We start from the raw sequence: 18,190 nt of genomic DNA on the forward strand, positions 1-18,190 counted from the left end.
CATCCGATCATTTACCATGTGAGAAAATGATCAAGACTCAGATTGAAACTCAACATAATGGCGGCTGGTCGCGACTGCTGACGATTACATACCAAGTTACGGGCCCTGCAACGTAGGAAAGAGGGATCTTTAAGAGATCACAAGGCCTGGGTACCTCAAGTCAACGTTTAGAATTTCATATCAAGTTCCGTATGGATATCCGATGTGCCTGTCATATTTCCGACTAACTCCAAGCTTCTGAAAGTCCAGTCCCTGATTCTACTTAGGATATCTTGTATGTCTCGGGACGCGTGCTGGGCAGCACCGCGGAGTCTGCGGTCAGACAAGATATCTGGAGCCCGCGGAGGTTGAAGGAATTTACTGTTCCGGAGAAAACTAGGTAGTTTTGTACAACAAGGGTTTTATACATGTTTTAAACTATGTATTAAACGTGTTCAAAACTCGACCCCAAAAAAACGGTGTATTAAAACTCCCATCCAAGTGCTTATCAGAGGTGGCTGCGAGCGAGCGGACACTTTTGGCCCGAGATCGCTCAAATATGGTATAGAGATTCCAATTCTTGGATGGTGAGACATAAATGAGCCATCAACACTGTGCAGTCATGGCTTCCAACACTGAGTGCGGCAGCCCCTAAAATATACAGCCAATGCTTGGACTGATGAGGTCGACTCAGATGAGGATGTGGCTGAGGGTGCAGACTTGACGATGGATGCACTGGAGGCAAATTTCCATGCAGGTTTGCCATACCTCAAACTGTGTGACTTTCTATCTGACAGACCTCTTCTTGCAAAGCCAAGTACAACCTCGCGATTGGGATCCAAGATTATCCCTCCTCTCGCTAGCAGTATCCAGCGTGTTGTTAACAACAGATGAGGTCGCTTATGGACGAAGGGGACGAGGCGACAAGCAATAAGCGGATGTGCGCTGGAGTTCATGGGCACGATATGAGTGCGAACATATATATTGGTGAGTACCAAATATACTACAAGATATATAGAATGTACCTGGAGTTCACGGGCGCGATATGAGTGCGAACGTGAACTCCTCAAGAGTCTGCTACTAAGCGGTGGCGCACGGCCGGCTAAGTCCGAAGTCGATGCGCGCCGCGCGTACTAAGTGTCGATCTGTACCTCTAGTATAGTAAGTAAGAAAGGCATCAAAAAGTTCGTTTACCATACTTTTCGTCAGTTGTGCAGGCCTCCGAATGTAATGATACATTATGTAATGATATATTATGTAATGATGTTCAAAACTAGTTTAAAACATGCAAAAAAATGTACAAAACTGTCGCCTATGCGGCGCCTACAGTTTAAAACGTGTACAAAACCCCCGGGGTAGTTTTTCCCGGAACGCTAAAGGAATTGTCTCGCCTGCCCGCGGGAGAAGCTAAGTCTGAGTCGCGTCTCGAACATTCTGACACAGGGCTGGCCATCGAACGAGCGAGCAATGACATTGACGGCGAGAATCCTAATAGCCCTAACTCCCTCTGTGGAACGAATGCGGTATTGCGCAGCCGAATTGGCTTTCCTAGTGCAGCTGGATATCCATCGAGAGTGAACTCCAACATTGCGCCTACCGGAGAGCATCTCAATAATGGATTCGAATTCTTTGGCCATAATGCACTGCCGCAAAGGCATCCCTCGACCATATATATAGTGATCTCGACAGGCTTTCATGTGGTCCTCGAATGAACTTGACACTATCGTCGCAGATGACCAACGCTAACGACAAACTAACCGATGCACTTGCTTTTCTCCAGTTTGCACTGAGTTGTTTGCAAGAGACTATGTCCGCCTCCAGTGTAGCCTTTCCCATCGTCCCCATATTGTCGGTTGCGAATGCTGTGGTCAGAACAGTCCAGGTGAGTGGATGTCTGGTCTGGTCGAATACTGTGTTAACGTACTACCTCAGGTTGTTCGGAGCAACGAGGATCGCGTCGAACGGTTGCTCGAACGGCTGTTGGCGTTCATCGAGCATATGTCCCGCATTTCGGGATACTCAGGGCTCGAGAACGAAGATTTCAATGAGGAACTGAAGAATATGCTATGGCAAGTGGAGAAACTTATCATAGGGAGGACGATCATACCGCTTACTGCATACTGACAGTACCTTGCAAAAGACGTATGATGAAATACTGCAGCTCCAAAAGCACACACGAACAAGGAAGTTCCTTCGACATAAGAGCATCTCAGGTATTCTCGATCGCTGCTTGGACACAATCGACTATGCCTGGAGGACCTTTGATGTGCATATGCCATTTCTTCACTCCGAGTGGATCTTACTGAAGTCCTACAATGAACCAGGCAACTGTTTTGTTCCGCATCCAGCAGAGGCTGATCGATGAGGATAAACGTCTGAAAACCATCCTTCAAACATTGGAACAACGGGATTCTGAGCTGAGGAGTATTTTACAGAAGCTAGAGGCTCAGGAAGTTGTTTCCGGCGAGCTACTGAATCGGATCGATGGCGTGCGCGAACAGCTGGAACATCAAACAGAATTCTTTGTTCGTTCTCAAAACCAAGCTCTTGAAAATATATCAACGACTCAAGAACCCATGCTGAACATGCTGCAGGCTGAACGTCAGGAGCACGCTGACGGCAGATTTCTCACAATGCAGCCTGCATTCATGGTGAACCGCTTACGTTTGATGCTCTAATCGCGTACTAATCTTCTTGAAGGCAACCTGCACGGTCATTTGGAGACGAATACAAATACTCACCCCTGCGACACAGCAAGCACGGGCTCCTATATGATCTCACCACTATCGAGTCTATCAGGTTCACGCCATCACATGATGATGCATATTATTCTCGTGCAATGTGCCTTCGAATGATATGGTTTGGCCGCCGATACCTTCTTTCATGACATTGATGTGGACTTCGATACTTCAAACCTACTGTTTTGCACTTGATTGTCTTTTATCAAGTTGAGCTAGTGTCATCCGTAGGTGTCGTAAGAAACGATAGCCTTTTCCTATAAGTGACTGTCACTCTATGCCGAGACTTGCTGTATATATAAGGATTCTGAGCATTTTGTACTAAACGGAATTCTAGGACTGAATAATACACACGAGTACAAAGTCCCAAAAGCCAGTCTCTGATACTAATGTGTCTCAGCTCGAAACCCTGCCCATTAGTATCAGCTCGAAAAACTCGCCCTTTTGACAAGCCTCCCGCATCAAAAAGGACTTAGCCTGAAGACGCGATCACGCGCGCGTGGCCGGTTGACCTCGATCGACGATCATAACTCATCCGAGATTCGTTCAAGAGTCAAAGTCTCGCTTTGAGCTTGAGCGTCTGACAATGCAGCTATGGCCATCGCAGTGCCCCCTCTTCCGCCTTATCCGTCCAACAAGGCTCGCGCACTGCTCCCTCCCTCCCAGCAAGCAACTCTGAACGACACCATCTCTCGTTCTCTCGCCCAGACCCTTGCTCTTCCAGACTCTCAATGCGACATCAAAACTACTCACGTATTTCTCTCTTCGTTCGCAAGCGACACAGTTCAATCTGTGCTGCAGCATATCATTTGGGCGGACGAGCATGAGGCAGGACGATCCACTTTATTCTCCAACCTCTCGCCGGTCGAGCGCATCATTCGCCGGCGAGCGTTCCGCCTGGCCGAGCGGCTTGCGAAGACCGACTCGCTTGAGCTGCAGACTCTGCTCGATCTAAGCATTGCATATGCTTCCACCAACGTTTCTCGTCTCCGCGGACTGCTCTCTTCTGCGTTCTCTCGCAACCCGACGTTATTGTCGCAAGTGCAAGATGAAGCCGTGAGCGCGTTCACCGCCCTGCTATCTACGCCCTCTCAGGGCCTCTACGGACTGCGTAAGACATCGTACATCCTTCTTTGCTTCGTCCGCCCTGCTCCAACAGACGTGATCCGCATCTTCGCTCGCAGCAAGTCGTTCATGCTCGCTCTCGCCCGCGCCTACGACAACGGTCTTGCGTCCCTCGCCCAGTCTTATGGCGGTCTCCGTCTCCTCTCAGCCGACTCCCAAGGCGCGTCGCTCGACCAGTGGGAGCGGATCTTCCTTGAAAGCAAAGTAGCGTTCATCGACACCTTCCACGTCCTTATGCGTGCTCTCCTTGATGAAATCACTGCTGCACTACTCGTCGAGCCTGCCCTCGCTGCGCAGCGCGAGCCGGCGTTCGAGGTGATATTCGCTCTCATCGAGATGTCCGCATCCTCTCGGGATACGGGCGACAACCAGAGCACGACCCCGACGCCTTTCCTGAACCGTCCGCTTCTTGCGGATTACGAGCATGCATACAATCTCTCGCGCATGCTCTCAGAGGTATTCAGTCATGCAGAGGATGCGCATGCTGATCAATTGGAATCATCGCTTCGTTCGCTGGATGGAGACGCTCAGAACGGAGCTCACGCTGCAGGCCCCGGTGCATTAAAACTCCTTCTGCGATCATCCGGTGCAGCTCCTGGAATAAATAGCCGGGGACGAGTTCCCGGCGGACCGTCCACCGACGTAAAGGGCAAGAGTAGGGCGATCGAAGCGAAAATCAGCTTGCAAGAGGACATCGCAATTGACGCTGCCGTCTCGCAAGTGCTCGACATCCTGCCGGACCTGCCGCAGGACTACGTGCGTTTCCTGCTGGCACATGCGGACTATCCATACCACGGAAATGCAGAGCGCTTGATCGGCGCGCTGCTGGAGGATACGGCGCCGGCGGTGCAGGAAGTGGAGGAGACGATGCGCACGGCGAGCGGGGGCGGAGCGGACACGAGAGAAGGAAGGGAGACAAAGGAGGAGTATATATATACGAAGGAAAGGAAAAATGTGTTTGACGAGGAAAAGATGGAGTTGAAGAATGTCAGTAAAGGGAAGAAGAGGTGCGCGCTGCCATCTTCATTCCTCTATGTGTGAGTTAATCTGATGCCCTTCCAGCGAGGATGCATCGGCTTTCCTGCAAGACCGCGCATATATCGAGGAGATGAAAGCAGATATCCTGCGGCGCGCGGAAGAGATCTTGGAGGACGAGTCGGAAGAGGAAGAGTACGACAGTACAGCAAAAGGCAAGGGAAGGGCAAGGGACATCGCGTATGAAGAAGAGCTCGACGAGCTGGACGCGGGCGGGATCAAGGTTCGCGATGGCGACGAGAGCGAACTGGAAGGGCCTGATACAGACGGGGAGGATAGAGCAGAGGGGATCGGTGGAGAGGTATGTGTTTGACCTGCGTGTATGCGCATGATGATGAGCTTTTGTCGTAGAGCACCCCGAGGAAGCCGGAAACGATCTTGGAGCTGGCGTACTTGCAGGACCCGAAGCAGTTCGAGAGGGATGGGCAGACGCGTAGAAGCAAGGCGCGGGCTGATCTTAGGGCACAGACAGGTAAATGCTCTCCCTCACGTTTTCTCTATCTGCCATAACACTCTTCACTAACGCATCTCTGCAGGCTGGTCAGACGAACAAATCGAGGGTTGGAAAATCATGCTTGAGAGGAATGTATGTGTCGTTTGTTAGCCTCACCTGTTTAGGAGTGGACGTCGCTAACTCCATCGTCAGCCTAACAAGGACAAGGTGCTGGCAAAGCACGAATTTCGCGGCAATAAACCTGGCACACCTCTCCCGCCAGCTGTCGGCCCTTCCCAACCGCGAGGCGATGGTCGCGGCCGCGGTGGTGGCGCAAGAGGCAGAGGGGGCCGCGGCAGAGGCAGAGGCAGGGGCAGAGGCAGGGGTAGCGGTGGTGGTGAAGCTGGCGGCGGAGGCGATGGCGGTGGCGCTTCCGCAGGGGAACGGGCATGGAAGGACAAGAATAAGGCGAGTCGGGCGAACCATAACAGGAAGAGAGGGCATGATAAGAAGATGGCGAGGGCAGGAGGGCCGAGCTGAGTGGCATTGCCTCGGCGGGACATTTGCCCGCTCACGTAGTTGGACAGTCAGACGACCGCACAACACTTCAGAGCTCTTGTGGATGACAAAGACAATGGCTAGTTCGATTCAACTGACTTGCTAATGTTACAGGTAACGTTTACAATACTATCCAGGATGCAGTTCGAGTCGACGTCACAGTGTGTTAGATCCGTCGTTTGCGCTTTCGTGCTTCAGCAAGAGCAGCCAGTTTCTTGCGCTTCTCCGATACAGGGGATTGCGCATAAGAAGGACTAGTGGCTTCCGAGATTGATGCGTCGTTTGGTGGCGTGCTTGGAGGGGGCGTCGCGAGACGTGATGGACCGGCAATCTCTTCGGGAGCAGAAGAAAGCGCGAAGCTACAGAATGTCAAATCGACCAGCACCGCCGACAGTTATCAGGGCTTACGAGGATTCTCCTTCTGTGGTCTTCGCGGTGGTCTCTGGAGGGGGAGCTTGCACAGGTACAGGATCATTCCTGCACGGCATCAGGTATATGAATTCTGAGGCACAATGCATAGCGAACTTACTCTTCCGACAACGGCGAAGACTCAGGCGAGTATGCTATGCGTCGTTTCTTGTTTGGAGTCGCAGGGGAGTTTGCACCTTCGAGTCCATCCTCCACAACAGCCTCTTCAGGCTTAGGCTCTGGCTCTGGATCCGGCTCGGGTGACGTCGCAATGGGGTTCGTATCAGCGGTAGTTGATCTGAGCGATGGCATGTTAGCGATGCTTTGATGCATGCGCACAAACACCTCACCCTTCATCATCCGGTTGCCCATCGTCAATGAATTCCTCCTCAGCTTCTTCCTCGCTTGTGTCTGCCTCTCTGCGACGATCCATCTTTGCCCATGCCTTTGCGACTTCGAGCAACGCATCCCATTGTTCAGAGGCGGTATATTGAAGAACCTCAATCTCGTTTCGGGGACAGGGTGCTCGACACTGCGGACATGTGACGACTTCTGACGCTGTTGAAATACGAGAGACACATTCATTGCATATTGTATGTTCGCAGGCCAGGCTATCAACATATACGGGTAAATACACTATCATCAGAAAAATCGCAAACTGTACCTTGAGCACTGTTGTATTGTAAGCTTCTCCAGGCAAATGGGACATTCTTCGTTCTCTTCAATTGAGCTAGAAACCATGATATCGTGGAAATGCCGCAAAAGCTGCGGACAATTCCATGAGCAACTAGAACAGGACGAGACGATCGAGATACACTGTGTGCACACCTTTCTCATGCGATAGGCGGAATCGCCCACCTCAAACTCGGCATCATCTTGGAGTTCGGTAGCGTCTGCTTGCGCCTCCCTGATACGCAGCTATTCAAATTCACGATGAGACGGGCAAAGAATATATGACAGTATACAAAAGGTAGCACCTTCTCAATCTTCCTCCTATCTCTTTGCTTCTCCTACAGGCATTGAGTGAGGACGTGTTTTCTCTGATTATGAATGGAGGGTATACATACCTTCTGCAGCATCCGCACGCGTTCGTTGAGCCTCCCAACCTCTACTTGCAATCTGGCCACAGTAGGCCCACCTTTCTTCCCTCTCTTGGGTTGAACAGATGCATCCTCTGCTTGCTCAATGCTCTCCAGCGTCTTCTCCAACCCAGCATTGCGCCGCCGCAAGGATGCTATTTCCTTTTGCAAGTTTCGCGCGCCTTTCAGCGCCTTAGACAGGTGCACCTATGATAGAATTGCAGTGAATGATCTAAGACGCCAGCAACTCTCAGATCATAGCCCGGGCTCTCATGCCGGGAGACTCACTTCAATCCCAGATGCGTCAGACGGCTCCTCAGAGAGATTCCTACATTGATCTACTACTGGAGCATCATTTACTACGGTTCGTGACCTTGTTTGCGGAGCCATGACAGCCGTTTGTGAATGAGTCAAGCTGCAACAATTGAACTTGATTCCTAAAAGATCAAGTGCGGTGCACCGTGGGACTCAACGTTGGTATAGGCGAAGATTAATCTGCTTATATATAACAAGGAGGGAAATATTTCAAGGTTCCCATCGATTAGTGGTCAGATCATCACGTTGTGGCTTCAGCATTAGCTGGAACAAAACCGTGGGGACGGGGGCTCGAATCCCCCTGGGAACAAATTTTTGCTCCTTTGTTTGTTGGTTCCCCATATTTTGAAAGCTTTGTAATAAGATTGAATATTAAGTCGTGAGGCTGCGCTTGAAATTTGACGAGTTCATTCAAAAACGTCTGTCTTCCAAAATGTCAAATGAAGGTCCTCATTCCGAGTCCAGACCCGTATATAGAGCATACAACACGATCTCGTGGGACATTCCTTACAACACGTCGACAAGGCGTCTTCCTGCGGATATTACTGCGACAGGTTTGCTCGTGAATTCCAATGCGCTACCTCCGGTATATGCGACTAGTTCCCCGTCCAACCAGCCATCGACACCGAGAATGGCCTCCAGGTTCGTGGACGCGAGGGCATGCGCTTGCCGTGGAGTCATGCGGCCATTCGTCTCCAGTGCAGCCTAACACAGACGTTGGTCAGCATGCGAATAATGAACTTCAACATCTGCCGTACCCATGCAATGTCAAAGCGAGTATTGGCAGGTTCCCAAGGTTCGCGGACACCGACGCCTACGATCACCCCCGCCCGCGTGAGAGTTATCAGTGCGGTATCGTTTGTGAGAGGGGGACCAGCCAAGCTGTCGCAATCGCGGATGGTCAGAAGCACAGTGGACTCTCAACCAGCATGCTTACATTCGGCGTTCATCCCAAGTTTGAGGGAATGGTCTCGCTGGTTCCAGAATTACACCCACTTTGGCCTTGGCTACATACAAAAATCAGCATTCTGAACAAAAGCGCTAAGAGTCATCTCACCGATCTCGTTGGCGATGAGGTGTGCCTCCGTTGCGCGGAAGAACACCATTTTTATGACGGAGCCTCGGTCCTGATGGATGTCCTCCTTAAGCTTCAGCAACGTGGCCATGATGTCGGCACTGCTGACTTCAACGACCAGTGGAATAGATCCCTACTCGGCACATTCAGCCTTGTAATATCAGCCATCGCGACCAGCCACCGACCTTGGCAGCCTGCCTAAACCAGTATCCTGTCTCAGTGCCCTCCGGCTCTCCATTCTGCAGGAGCCGCCTCAAGGTAGCAATCTGCGTGCTGACGCTCACCGCGCCTCCACTGGAGAATGGCGCCGACCGCTCGATTACGACGTGCAGAGCGGTCACTTCCTTGACTATGGCTCCGCGTTCCAGAGCATGTGACGCGCCAGTGCGGTATGTAACAGACAGCCCAGCGATGATTGAAGAAAATCCAGTCGAACCAGGGAGTGTCGTTGCGTAGGTGACACCAGCACGGTGGGCAATCCTAAACAGAGTGAGCTCATATTTCAGGGTTCCTGTTGTACCGCAACTCACAGAGCATTTCTTGTCCCGAACTGCAACGCATCAGCAGCCCGAACCAGTCCTCCACGGTCACCCAGGATCTCAGGCAGGTCACTCAGAAGGGGATTGTATAAGGCGCCATCACCCGTAGACGGCTCAGCGGAGATCTCTTCAACACCCAGCGTCGAGCCAAATGACATGAAGCTTGGCGAAATGGAGCCCCCTTGCAGATCAATCACATATTTCGCATTGATGCCGCCCAAGCAGTGTTTGCCAACACATGTCACTTGCCCACGATCTACCACAACGTCGACCAGCTCCTCCTCGTTGGTCAACGGCTTGATGCCATGGTCCTCATCGCGCTTCCAAATTTCTCTCACATTCCGGAAAGCTACCCGTCCTTTTTCCCTCACGGGCATGAGCGGCGGAAGCCCCTCCCATTTTATCGCTTCTTCGCGTTCCTTATCCCAGTTGGGGACCTGGGGAAGCTCACGGAATTCCGGCGTGTCCTTGTCTTTGCCGATGATGATGTTTTCCTCTTCGAAGCCCACCTGCAAGATCCCGTCAATCCAGACCTTGCGCGGGGTGGCACCAAGCTGGAGAGGATGCGAGTCCCACAGCACAACGTCGGCATCGGCACCTTCATGCAAGATCCCGATACGATGCTCCATTCCTGCGGCAGTGGCAGGTGTGACGGTTACGGACGCAAGCGCTACGTTCGGGGAGAGGCCTGGCACGGAGTCAGTGGAGTAATAACGAGGACTGTGGCAAAGACCGCACCGTAGTAATGAGCTTGCTGGGCCTCATAGAGGAGATAACGACTGTTCAGTATTGGGTGATCAGACTGACGACACTATCATCAATATTCTCGCCAGAACGCCTGACGAACTGGAAGTCACCTTCATGACTACAGGAATGCCGTTATCAGCGAGCACGCGCGCCGCAAATGGTGATGATCTGTATGCCTCGCGCTTATATCTAGCACTCGTGGCAAACACAGAAACTGCAGGCGTTCCTCCCCATCTAATAGAGGCTGAGTATGATAAAGGAAAGAATGCAACGTTCTTACGTTCGCTTCAGGACATCCGGCACAAGCCAAGCCTCCGAGGCATGGTGGAAGGAAGCAATCGGGAATTGAAACTCGTTTGTAAGCTGAACAAGTCTATGAGCTACTCATTGACTTCAATCAGACAAGGCGAACGGCGATACGCACCCGTACAATGTCATCAAGATCCACCTCCTCATAACAATGGTTTGAAATCTGCGGACGAGTGAGCGGCTATGTCTCAGCTGTGCTGCCTACCGCTTTGACCGACCTTGACGCGACCCCTCAGTACATCCACCAACATCTCCCACTGAAGGTTCTCTGGGTACTCCTGGCCCTTGATTTCATCCCACAAACCTGCCTCTGCCTTTGCGCAAAACATATCCTGAGTGACCTTAATTTTTCGTGCCTCATTGTATGCGGAACGGAAGGACCAGGCGGTGTCCATGCGGTTACCATACCGTATGAGATTCTCACCACAGGCCTGCCTGAACGAGACATGAGTATCAATACGTGATATATGGTGCTGACTGGAGCGCACTTCATGTGTCGCCAGCGCAATGGCTCTGATGACTCAGGCTCGCTGTTGTTGATGCCGAGGTTGTGCGGTGGTTCAAGAATCATAGACGAGGGGGATTTGTCGAGGGTTTTACGCAATTTGAACATGAATGCTTGTCCACCTGGAATCGAAGGGATATTGTCTACATTTGCTTTGAGGATTCGCGGGAGAGACTCACCAATGGCATTGCCACTTCCGGGAAGAACCTGCACGGACGTCACTCCTCCTGCTATCGCCAGCTTGAACGCCTCATCGTGAGTATCGAACGCGTCGATACTTCGCAGCCACGGCACGACGGGACCATGCGCTGAGTTAACGTCATAGGCTCCCCTCATAAATGGTATACTGAACAACCCAACATGCGAATGGAGGTCGACTGAAAGTGTCAATCCACTGTCAGACAACACAAGCTGCAACAGCGAGCGAATAGTACATACCTAAGCCAGGTGTCACCCATGAGCCCTGCGCGTCAACGACCTGCACGTCGTCGGCTTTCGCGTACACGCTGTCAGGGATATACCCAATGCGCTTCACAACGCCCTTGTCAATGTATATGTCTCCATACACGATTTCGGCGCCGTTTCTTGCTCCAGTCCATATCGCAGCGTTTTTGATGAGCGTGGGTTTGGTTCCGGGCTCGAATCTGTCTGAACTATCCCTCTCGAGGAAGCCCTCCGGGGGCCCAGGCGTTTGTCGCAAAGCAGCACACTGGCTTAGGATCTGCGCAGCATTAAAAGGGACGTGATGAACACGAGAGGCGTCGGCACTGCTGGCAGTTTGAATGTACGCGTCGGCCGCGAGGAGTGCCACGGTCACGATTAAGGCGCACAGCGCATACAGTAGTCTGTGCGAGCGAGGGCGCGGCGCTGTCTTTTCCGCCGCTATAGACATCGGCAGGTCTGGAGGATGCATCTTGCTGACCATGGTGGTCGCAGACGGTTAGAGCCGAGAACGTTGGCGAGTTACTATTATATGCATGCAGGCACGCCGGCGCTGGAAGAACGCCGCCAGCAATACGCGGCGTACACGAGGCCAATCATATTTTCCGTTCCTACGCATTGCTGCGCTGTCTCCCTAATGCACAGAAATTCCCTGAACTTGCTTGACTGGATGATTCGTCGCCAGCGGAAACAATCCCGAATGCTTTGACGATCACCGCATGTGGTCCGAGTCGATGCGTAGACATACAGAGTATCTCGACCGTGAGGCTTTGACTCCGCTGTTGGGAACAGAAATATTCGCATCATGCATAAGTCGTATGCATGATTTACTCTTCCTCATCCAATCACACAAATTTACAGCATTTCTTGTCTGATCATTTGTTGAGGAGCAAGGCGAAGAATGTGTCCGCGTATAACGCGCATCAAACGCGTCTGTGGCTGCTGTGGCCCGGTCACGAAGACGACAGGATAATTACGTTCCAGTCTGCCCGATGCTCATAACACAATCCAGATATCACCTTCGCTCGCCGTGAATTCGCATACTGCGTGAGCTATAAACTAGCGAATTATAAAGCTTCGTGATCCAACTTGCCATAAGCCCGAGCCGATCGCCTTCAGACCTTCAGGACCGACTCAAAGGCTAGATCTACGGAGGCAATCCTTGCCAGACTTGCGAGGAAAAGAAATTCTCGGGAAATATCTCTCATAGGAACGGAACGTACGATGCTACAAAGTCCATGCAGCTAGTGTAGATATATAGAGTTATAAGTCAAGGTGGCTCACTGCTGTAATAAGTGGCCCCAGGACATCCCTGCCTAACATGCAACCGCGAGAAATGTCAGACATTTCGCATATCCGAGCCCCCAAACAACGCAGTGCCTGCCCCATCGCTAGTTCCACACAACGCCCATGCCTAGAGGTGCGGCACTGATTTTGTGATCCCGCGACCACGAGCAGCAGCCAAACTTATTAGCACGCAGCTGAGCAAGAAACCCGTGAACCTGTTACAACTCAAAAACCGGATCTTGAACGAGCACCCAACCACTCCTTACCTGAAGAATGCCACGCGCGAAAGGGAGCGCTCTTCATGAGTTGTCCTCGAGGAGGCGAAGATTGAGCGCAGGACAGCAGGCGTCACTGGTATGCGACTAGACTTTTCTTCCGCTGGCGGAGGCTGCGGTCCAGGGTAGGGGTCGCTGAGGTTGACGTTCGAGGGAGTGACCGTCACGGAAGACGAGGACGAGAGATTGCTCATCGTTATAGGCAGCAGAGAACAGACATGGATGATGGCAAAACGATCGCTGCGTGCCCGCGTGGCCACCGCCGTCACGCCTCTCGGCCTTGTCTTCGCTCATCCATGATCGTCAGAACAGGATTTAGAGGCCTCTTACTTCCTAGACTTCCTGACCGCGCGTCGCTGTGCTCAGCTGGAGTTCTGGGAGGTCCTTAGCGTTCTCATGACTACGGGTTATGGGTGCGTCGGGCGGTCCAGCACGTTCTCGTGCGCTCATCATAGCCTGGCTACGCAATCAATAGACGTGTAAGAAGCACGGATGCATCATATCGAAAGTTCCTTCCGATAGAACCCAGACGGAACGGACGAACATGCCACCGTATATGATGCGGTTGTTCCGCATTGTCGGCCACGGCCCACAAATTCGTCATACGCCCATAAGGTAGATATGCGCTCAAGGCCACTAACTATCATCTTCTGACTATCCGTGCCCAAAGGGTGTACAATGCACTTCGTGAACCGCCTCCCTCTCACCGAGGACTCCTGCTATGAGATCACGAAGCTCGAGCTGCGCTCTGACGAAGACCACGAAATCATCGACGACGATCTCGCCCACATCCTTCCATACTGCCCCAACCTTGAATTCGTCAGTCTTTCAGGCGTACCCGACCTCACCGATCGCACCGTAATCATACTCGCCCACACAGCTCCACTGCTACGTGAACTCGACCTCTCCGGCTGTACACAGGTGACGGATCTCTCCATTGGGGAGCTAGTGTCGGTCGCGACAGATCTGGAGGTCGTCAGGCTGAACGGGATCAAGATGCTGACAGACTCGTCAGTGTCCACGCTGGCACGGTGTCTCGTCAACTTACTTGAACTCGAACTCTCTGATCTACCTCTGCTCACCCCGGCGTCCATCCGAGACATCTGGACATTCTCGATGAAGCTGCAGCGCCTAAAGCTTGCCGGATGCATTTACCTCACAGACAAGGCTTTCCCGTCATCATCCCGCTCCTCCATCGCCATAAGCGGGACACCTGCCTCCGCGCAGACCCCCTCCCGCACAAGCAACAACATCCCTTCTTCCAACAGCATAAAACAGCCTGCATGGCCGGAGAACATGCCCCCTCTGCTGTTCTCCTCTGCACACAAGCTGTCAAATCTTCGTGTGCTCGACGTGAGTCACTGTGCGCGGCTAACAGACGCCGCAATCGCTGGAATTGTCGCGCACGCGCCGCGCATCCGGGACATCAACCTGTCTGACTGCACGGCGCTCACCGACGCCGCCGCCGAGGCCGTCGCGACCCTCGGTTCGCGCCTGACCGTGCTCGCAATGGCACGCGTGGATCGGCTCACGGACCGTGGCATCGTGGGTATCGTGCGCGCATGCACCAAGCTCAAATCCGTGGACGCAAGCTGTAAGTGGACTCCCGAGTTTCTTACGCATAATTTGATTGATGCCTTGTCGCCACAGTCAACCCGCTTCTGACGGATCTCGCAGTGCTGGAGCTTGTGACCTTACCGCTTCTACAGCGGTTGTCGATCGCGGGCCTCTCGCATCTCACGGATAACGCGTTGCTCTTCCTTGCGGAGCACGCACCGTCGCTCGAGCGCCTGCATCTCTCGCACTGCAGGAACTTATCGCTGGATGCGATACATGTCGTGCTCCAGAAGCTGACCAAGCTCGAGCATCTGAGCGCATCTAGCGTACCGGCACTGAAGCGCGTCGGCGTGGAGCGCTTCTCGGAGCGCCCTCCGAGGGTGAGTACGTTCGCGAATCACGGAGACGTCATGTCACTCAAAAGCACACGCTTCCTCCATGCTGTCTGATGGCATGCTGTATGCGCTGCTGAATGTTCATTATCTATATAGGACTATAGCAGGTCGAAGCAGGGCGTCTACCGAGTCTTTTTGGGCGACAACATCCAGGCTCTGGCGAAGTTTCTCGACAAGGAGCAGGCGCGGCGCCGAGCAGCGGAAGAGAAGAACGTCATATTCGTGCCGCGGGCAGATGACAGCCTCGATCTGTACTAGCTGAACATGCAGAGTGATGAATGTGGATGCGCTGGCGTTTGGCGACGAGGTGATTACGCTGGTCCATGGCGCTGCCCCCGGATCACCGCCTATCCTGCCCGACAGCAGCGCGGTTATCTAGCACAACTCGCTCACCGCACACTCAGCAATGCATATACTGATACTCTCGGCTGGGAAGACGAGCTGGCCAGTTTGCCGATGGTCACTGCCGGGCTTGATGGGATGTGCTTCTGGCTTCTGGACGGGAAGGGAACGACGGAAGACATTGGGCTTTTTACAACCAGTCACGTAGAAATGCCACCGCAGCCGTGAGACCGATACGATACAGTCGATGGTATCCTCATGACCAGGTTCGTACTCTGTACTTTCTTTCACATCTATAATCAAGCTTCTAGGAGACACACCGTCACTGTTCATCGTGATACCTTACAACCAGCTTCATACCACACGATTCCTCAATACAATATACTTTCTTCTCAGACTCCAAACGACCTTCACACTTCTCACACCTCTGCTCCACAACATGCGCCTGCGCCTTCCCTCATCTGCATTCATCCAAGGGAAAAAATCAACGTGCACGCGGGTTGGATAAAGGTGCGATGATTCTAGATAGCAATGGCAATGGCACGCATGTACCTGCCGATCCTTCCGGGATACCATGTACAAGATGTTATTCGTAGGCAGAGTGCCACTAAGGGTAGGGGGGATGCTAGTTTACCCAATTGCTGACATCTTCGGATGGCAAGTACTGTCGCCGATGTTTGCGGCCAAGAAGATCGGTCCAGGCACCGGCTACGACGAACGAACGTGCCTTGTTCTTGTTGCTCGTCAATAATGCTAGCACCTCTGAGTTTGACGGTGATTGAGTTTGACCACGCGGATATCACGCTCTGCGGGAGCTAGTGGGTGACGTTTTTGGTGCTCACCGGAACCGAGGAGCTCGGGATGCTCGTGCGCGCCCGACGTTAGCCAAGTGATCGTAGTGTGGTTTGAGCTACGGGTCGATTCGGAGATCGCGGTGTTAGGTCGATGGTTTGGGATCGTCATTTGTACTAGTGTTGGTGAGGACGTACAAAGGCGACCTAGGATGAGCAGTAAACTTTGTCAATGAGGGTTCGTATCAGGCAAGTAGGGGGGATTCGTATCAGGAATGTAGGGAGGGTTCGTATCAGGCATGCAGGGAGGATTCGTATCAGGCCTACATGCTTGTAGCCCCTTCAATCATGGTTCGATTTTTAGTATGTGCCGCTAGATTGAGACGAGCAACGCGGCGAGTAACGAGGCAGGATGATACGACGAACATGCCTTCATGAGAAAGGCAAGTCGTCCTCGAGCTCTTGGGAACAGACATGTAGATGCTGGATATGGAATCGGGGTAGTGGGAAGGCCGATACTTCAGTGCGTTCGTGGACAGATTATGATACCTCGTGTGGCCTGCGGAAGGTTGGTTGCTCAGCATCGTTTGGGCAGGCTTGATAATGACAGCAATTGAGAAAGAAGCGCGTAGTCGAACGATTGAACGATGCCAATGTTGGATTTTTACTGATTTATTGAGTTCATTTCGGGCTTCATGATGACCAGAGGCCGATCCGATGTCGCTGCTCCGAGCAAGGCCTGGTGTAGTCAGCAGAAGCCTTGCAGAAATGAACGAAACGCTGAACCCGCTCGGCGCTTGAAGCAAAAGCGTGCGATGCGGTACGCCATGAGTGTGCTGTGGTATCAATGCACATTGTTCGCTTCGCTTGGCAGTAGGATGGTGGAGTTGGCGAAATGCCGCAGTCCAGACCGTGAAGTGAGGAACCAGAGAGTGAAGAACCACCTGAAGTTCGCATCGCATGTCGCATAGCGCGGGTCGAATTGCGCTAAGCAGCCTCCAAAAGCAGGAAATTTTATCGATCCGACATCGGGTGTCCATCACGATCGAAGCAGGAGAAGGCGATGCAGAAGGGACCATAGAAAAGAATTAGCCAGGAGGATTAACGCACAGGCGAAGAACCATCAGGCACGTTGCACCAGTGTGCTTCTGCGCAATGGGCTTCGCGGTCGTCCGGGAGGATGCTGCGCCGGGCGGGACTGCAATGCGGTGTCGTACATATCTGCGATAGAGCGCGGAATGAAGTGGAAGCCATCGCCGCATTATCGTGCCAATTGCGTTTGAGTGCCTGTACTGTCAAGGAGTAACCCGCGTATCAGCGACCACACCGCCGGTGCTTACCATTACCATCGGAGTGCGCTGATGATGTGCTTGCTTCCCGCTAGCGTGAGGAGGGGGAGCCTCGAGGCAGGTGGCGAAAATGCGAGATGTGGTTGGGTCCGAGGACCCGGAGAGCGCTCGAGGCTCGCGCGAAGAAGCTCAGCAAGAACTGGCGTACGATGACGCGCAGTGATATCATGATGCCGGTTAGGGAGCAGAGATGTCGCAATGAAAGCGCCTTGTAGGAGGAAAGGGGAGGCCACCGGACGACGAGGAGTGTTATATACGTACTGGGCGTATCCGACGCTTGTCATCCGAACTTTGTCGCGCTTATCTCGGCTAAATGGCGCCCGCTGGGAGCAGCAGCAGCGGCACGGTTCGCATAGCGCAGACGTGAAGGGAGGAGAAAGAGAAAGAGACTGGAGTGAAAGTGTGCGGACTCTGTATGCAGAGGAAGACGGGGAGTTGCCGGATAGGAGTTGCCATATGTAGGATTCAGGTGGGTGGTAGTGTGAAGAGGGCAATAGCTTCTTCAGATGCCGAATTTGGACAGGGCGGGCGGCTATTGGAGCGGGAGCATACCGTCAGAGGCGGCGACAGGTTGTCACCGTTCTGCCGAGTTGTGGCAGAACTTGTCCGGCGACGGTGAGGCAGATAGGGCGCACGAGGCGGAGCAGAGGAGGATGCGACGGCACGCAGCGCACGCGATTGGCCGCCGCGCCGGGGAGCGGAAAAGACGCTAGCAACGCGCTGTTAGGAACGTGTTACGCAACCGCGCCCGGCTGAGCGAGATGCGTGCACTCGTTATAATATCTCTCCGAATTCGTGACTAGCATGCGGTCGTTCCTGTCCGTGCTCCTGTCTCTATCCCCTAGCTAATAGAATACCCGTCAGAGGGGCTTGCTCCAGGACTGCAACCGCGGATACCCCCAACGTCA

The 18,190-nt window shown here is 53.0% G+C and overlaps 7 protein-coding genes and 1 non-coding gene across 8 annotated transcripts; 4 read left to right on the forward strand and 4 right to left on the reverse strand.

The window, feature by feature from the left end:
• The first annotated feature begins 1,375 nt into the window (after window positions 1–1,375).
• Window positions 1,376–3,033, forward strand: LAESUDRAFT_177654 (uncharacterized protein). Its single transcript, XM_040901461.1, has 5 exons — window positions 1,376–1,861; window positions 1,912–2,048; window positions 2,107–2,245; window positions 2,304–2,630; window positions 2,680–3,033. The coding sequence occupies exons 1-5, from the start codon at window positions 1,688–1,690 to the stop codon at window positions 2,752–2,754; spliced, it is 852 nt and encodes a 283-aa protein (XP_040764172.1). The 5' UTR covers window positions 1,376–1,687; the 3' UTR covers window positions 2,755–3,033.
• Window positions 3,034–3,311: 278 nt separating this feature from the next.
• LAESUDRAFT_759275 (uncharacterized protein) lies at window positions 3,312–5,850 on the forward strand (the record flags this gene model as incomplete). The annotated part of the gene is made up of 5 exons (XM_040912578.1): window positions 3,312–4,849; window positions 4,905–5,178; window positions 5,229–5,349; window positions 5,414–5,463; window positions 5,524–5,850. 5 exons carry the CDS (start codon window positions 3,312–3,314, stop codon window positions 5,848–5,850), a joined length of 2,310 nt encoding a protein of 769 aa, XP_040764173.1.
• Window positions 5,851–6,622: 772 nt separating this feature from the next.
• Window positions 6,623–7,556, reverse strand: LAESUDRAFT_653343 (uncharacterized protein; the record flags this gene model as incomplete). Its single annotated transcript, XM_040904411.1, has 5 exons — window positions 6,623–6,887; window positions 6,941–7,041; window positions 7,105–7,194; window positions 7,254–7,286; window positions 7,344–7,556. Coding segments are annotated over 5 exons (702 nt in total), but the record flags the coding sequence as incomplete, so codon positions are not given.
• Window positions 7,557–7,885: 329 nt separating this feature from the next.
• LAESUDRAFT_t48 lies at window positions 7,886–7,980 on the forward strand. Its single transcript has one exon. It is a non-coding gene; the product is annotated as a tRNA-His (tRNA).
• Window positions 7,981–8,130: 150 nt separating this feature from the next.
• LAESUDRAFT_725871 (composite domain of metallo-dependent hydrolase) lies at window positions 8,131–11,808 on the reverse strand. The gene is made up of 14 exons (XM_040908907.1): window positions 11,284–11,808; window positions 11,025–11,222; window positions 10,829–10,967; window positions 10,559–10,775; window positions 10,456–10,503; window positions 10,312–10,394; window positions 10,142–10,265; window positions 10,023–10,086; window positions 9,276–9,972; window positions 8,931–9,225; window positions 8,728–8,878; window positions 8,608–8,677; window positions 8,429–8,552; window positions 8,131–8,375 (listed from the first exon to the last, which is right to left on the reverse strand). The coding sequence occupies exons 1-14, from the start codon at window positions 11,768–11,770 to the stop codon at window positions 8,178–8,180; spliced, it is 2,895 nt and encodes a 964-aa protein (XP_040764175.1). The 5' UTR covers window positions 11,771–11,808; the 3' UTR covers window positions 8,131–8,177.
• A 907-nt stretch (window positions 11,809–12,715) lies between these two features.
• On the reverse strand, window positions 12,716–13,021 carry LAESUDRAFT_628514 (uncharacterized protein; the record flags this gene model as incomplete). Its single annotated transcript, XM_040903363.1, has 2 exons — window positions 12,716–12,788; window positions 12,840–13,021. Coding segments are annotated over 2 exons (255 nt in total), but the record flags the coding sequence as incomplete, so codon positions are not given.
• Window positions 13,022–13,526: 505 nt separating this feature from the next.
• Window positions 13,527–15,058, forward strand: LAESUDRAFT_759278 (RNI-like protein; the record flags this gene model as incomplete). Its single annotated transcript, XM_040912579.1, has 3 exons — window positions 13,527–14,442; window positions 14,499–14,785; window positions 14,897–15,058. The coding sequence occupies 3 exons, from the start codon at window positions 13,527–13,529 to the stop codon at window positions 15,056–15,058; spliced, it is 1,365 nt and encodes a 454-aa protein (XP_040764177.1).
• A 901-nt stretch (window positions 15,059–15,959) lies between these two features.
• On the reverse strand, window positions 15,960–17,144 carry LAESUDRAFT_177996 (uncharacterized protein). Its single transcript, XM_040901462.1, has one exon. It carries the CDS (start codon window positions 17,010–17,012, stop codon window positions 16,257–16,259), a length of 756 nt encoding a protein of 251 aa, XP_040764178.1. The 5' UTR covers window positions 17,013–17,144; the 3' UTR covers window positions 15,960–16,256.
• Between the last annotated feature and the right edge of the window lie 1,046 nt (window positions 17,145–18,190).

This window comes from Laetiporus sulphureus, assembly GCF_001632365.1.
Source record: "Laetiporus sulphureus 93-53 unplaced genomic scaffold LAESUscaffold_20, whole genome shotgun sequence".
Classification (NCBI taxonomy): domain Eukaryota; kingdom Fungi; phylum Basidiomycota; class Agaricomycetes; order Polyporales; family Laetiporaceae; genus Laetiporus; species Laetiporus sulphureus.

What these genes read in the sequence shown, in the direction of transcription:
- LAESUDRAFT_177654 (XM_040901461.1), top strand. Translation starts at nt 1,688, where the DNA reads ATGAACTTGACACTATCGTCGCAGATGACCAACGCTAACGACAAACTA. An exon ending in GAACTGAAGAATATGCTATG is followed by an intron (nt 2,049 to 2,106) that starts GCAAGTGGAGAA and finishes GCATACTGACAG; the next exon opens with TACCTTGCAAAAGACGTATG. An exon ending in ATGCCTGGAGGACCTTTGAT is followed by an intron (nt 2,246 to 2,303) that starts GTGCATATGCCA and finishes ACAATGAACCAG; the next exon opens with GCAACTGTTTTGTTCCGCAT.
- LAESUDRAFT_177996 (XM_040901462.1), bottom strand. Translation starts at nt 17,012, where the DNA reads ATGGTCCCTTCTGCATCGCCTTCTCCTGCTTCGATCGTGATGGACACC.
- LAESUDRAFT_725871 (XM_040908907.1), bottom strand. Translation starts at nt 11,770, where the DNA reads ATGGTCAGCAAGATGCATCCTCCAGACCTGCCGATGTCTATAGCGGCG. An exon ending in TACTGAGGGGTCGCGTCAAG is followed by an intron (nt 10,504 to 10,558) that starts GTCGGTCAAAGC and finishes ACTCGTCCGCAG; the next exon opens with ATTTCAAACCATTGTTATGA. An exon ending in CCTCATCGCCAACGAGATCG is followed by an intron (nt 8,678 to 8,727) that starts GTGAGATGACTC and finishes TTTTGTATGTAG; the next exon opens with CCAAGGCCAAAGTGGGTGTA.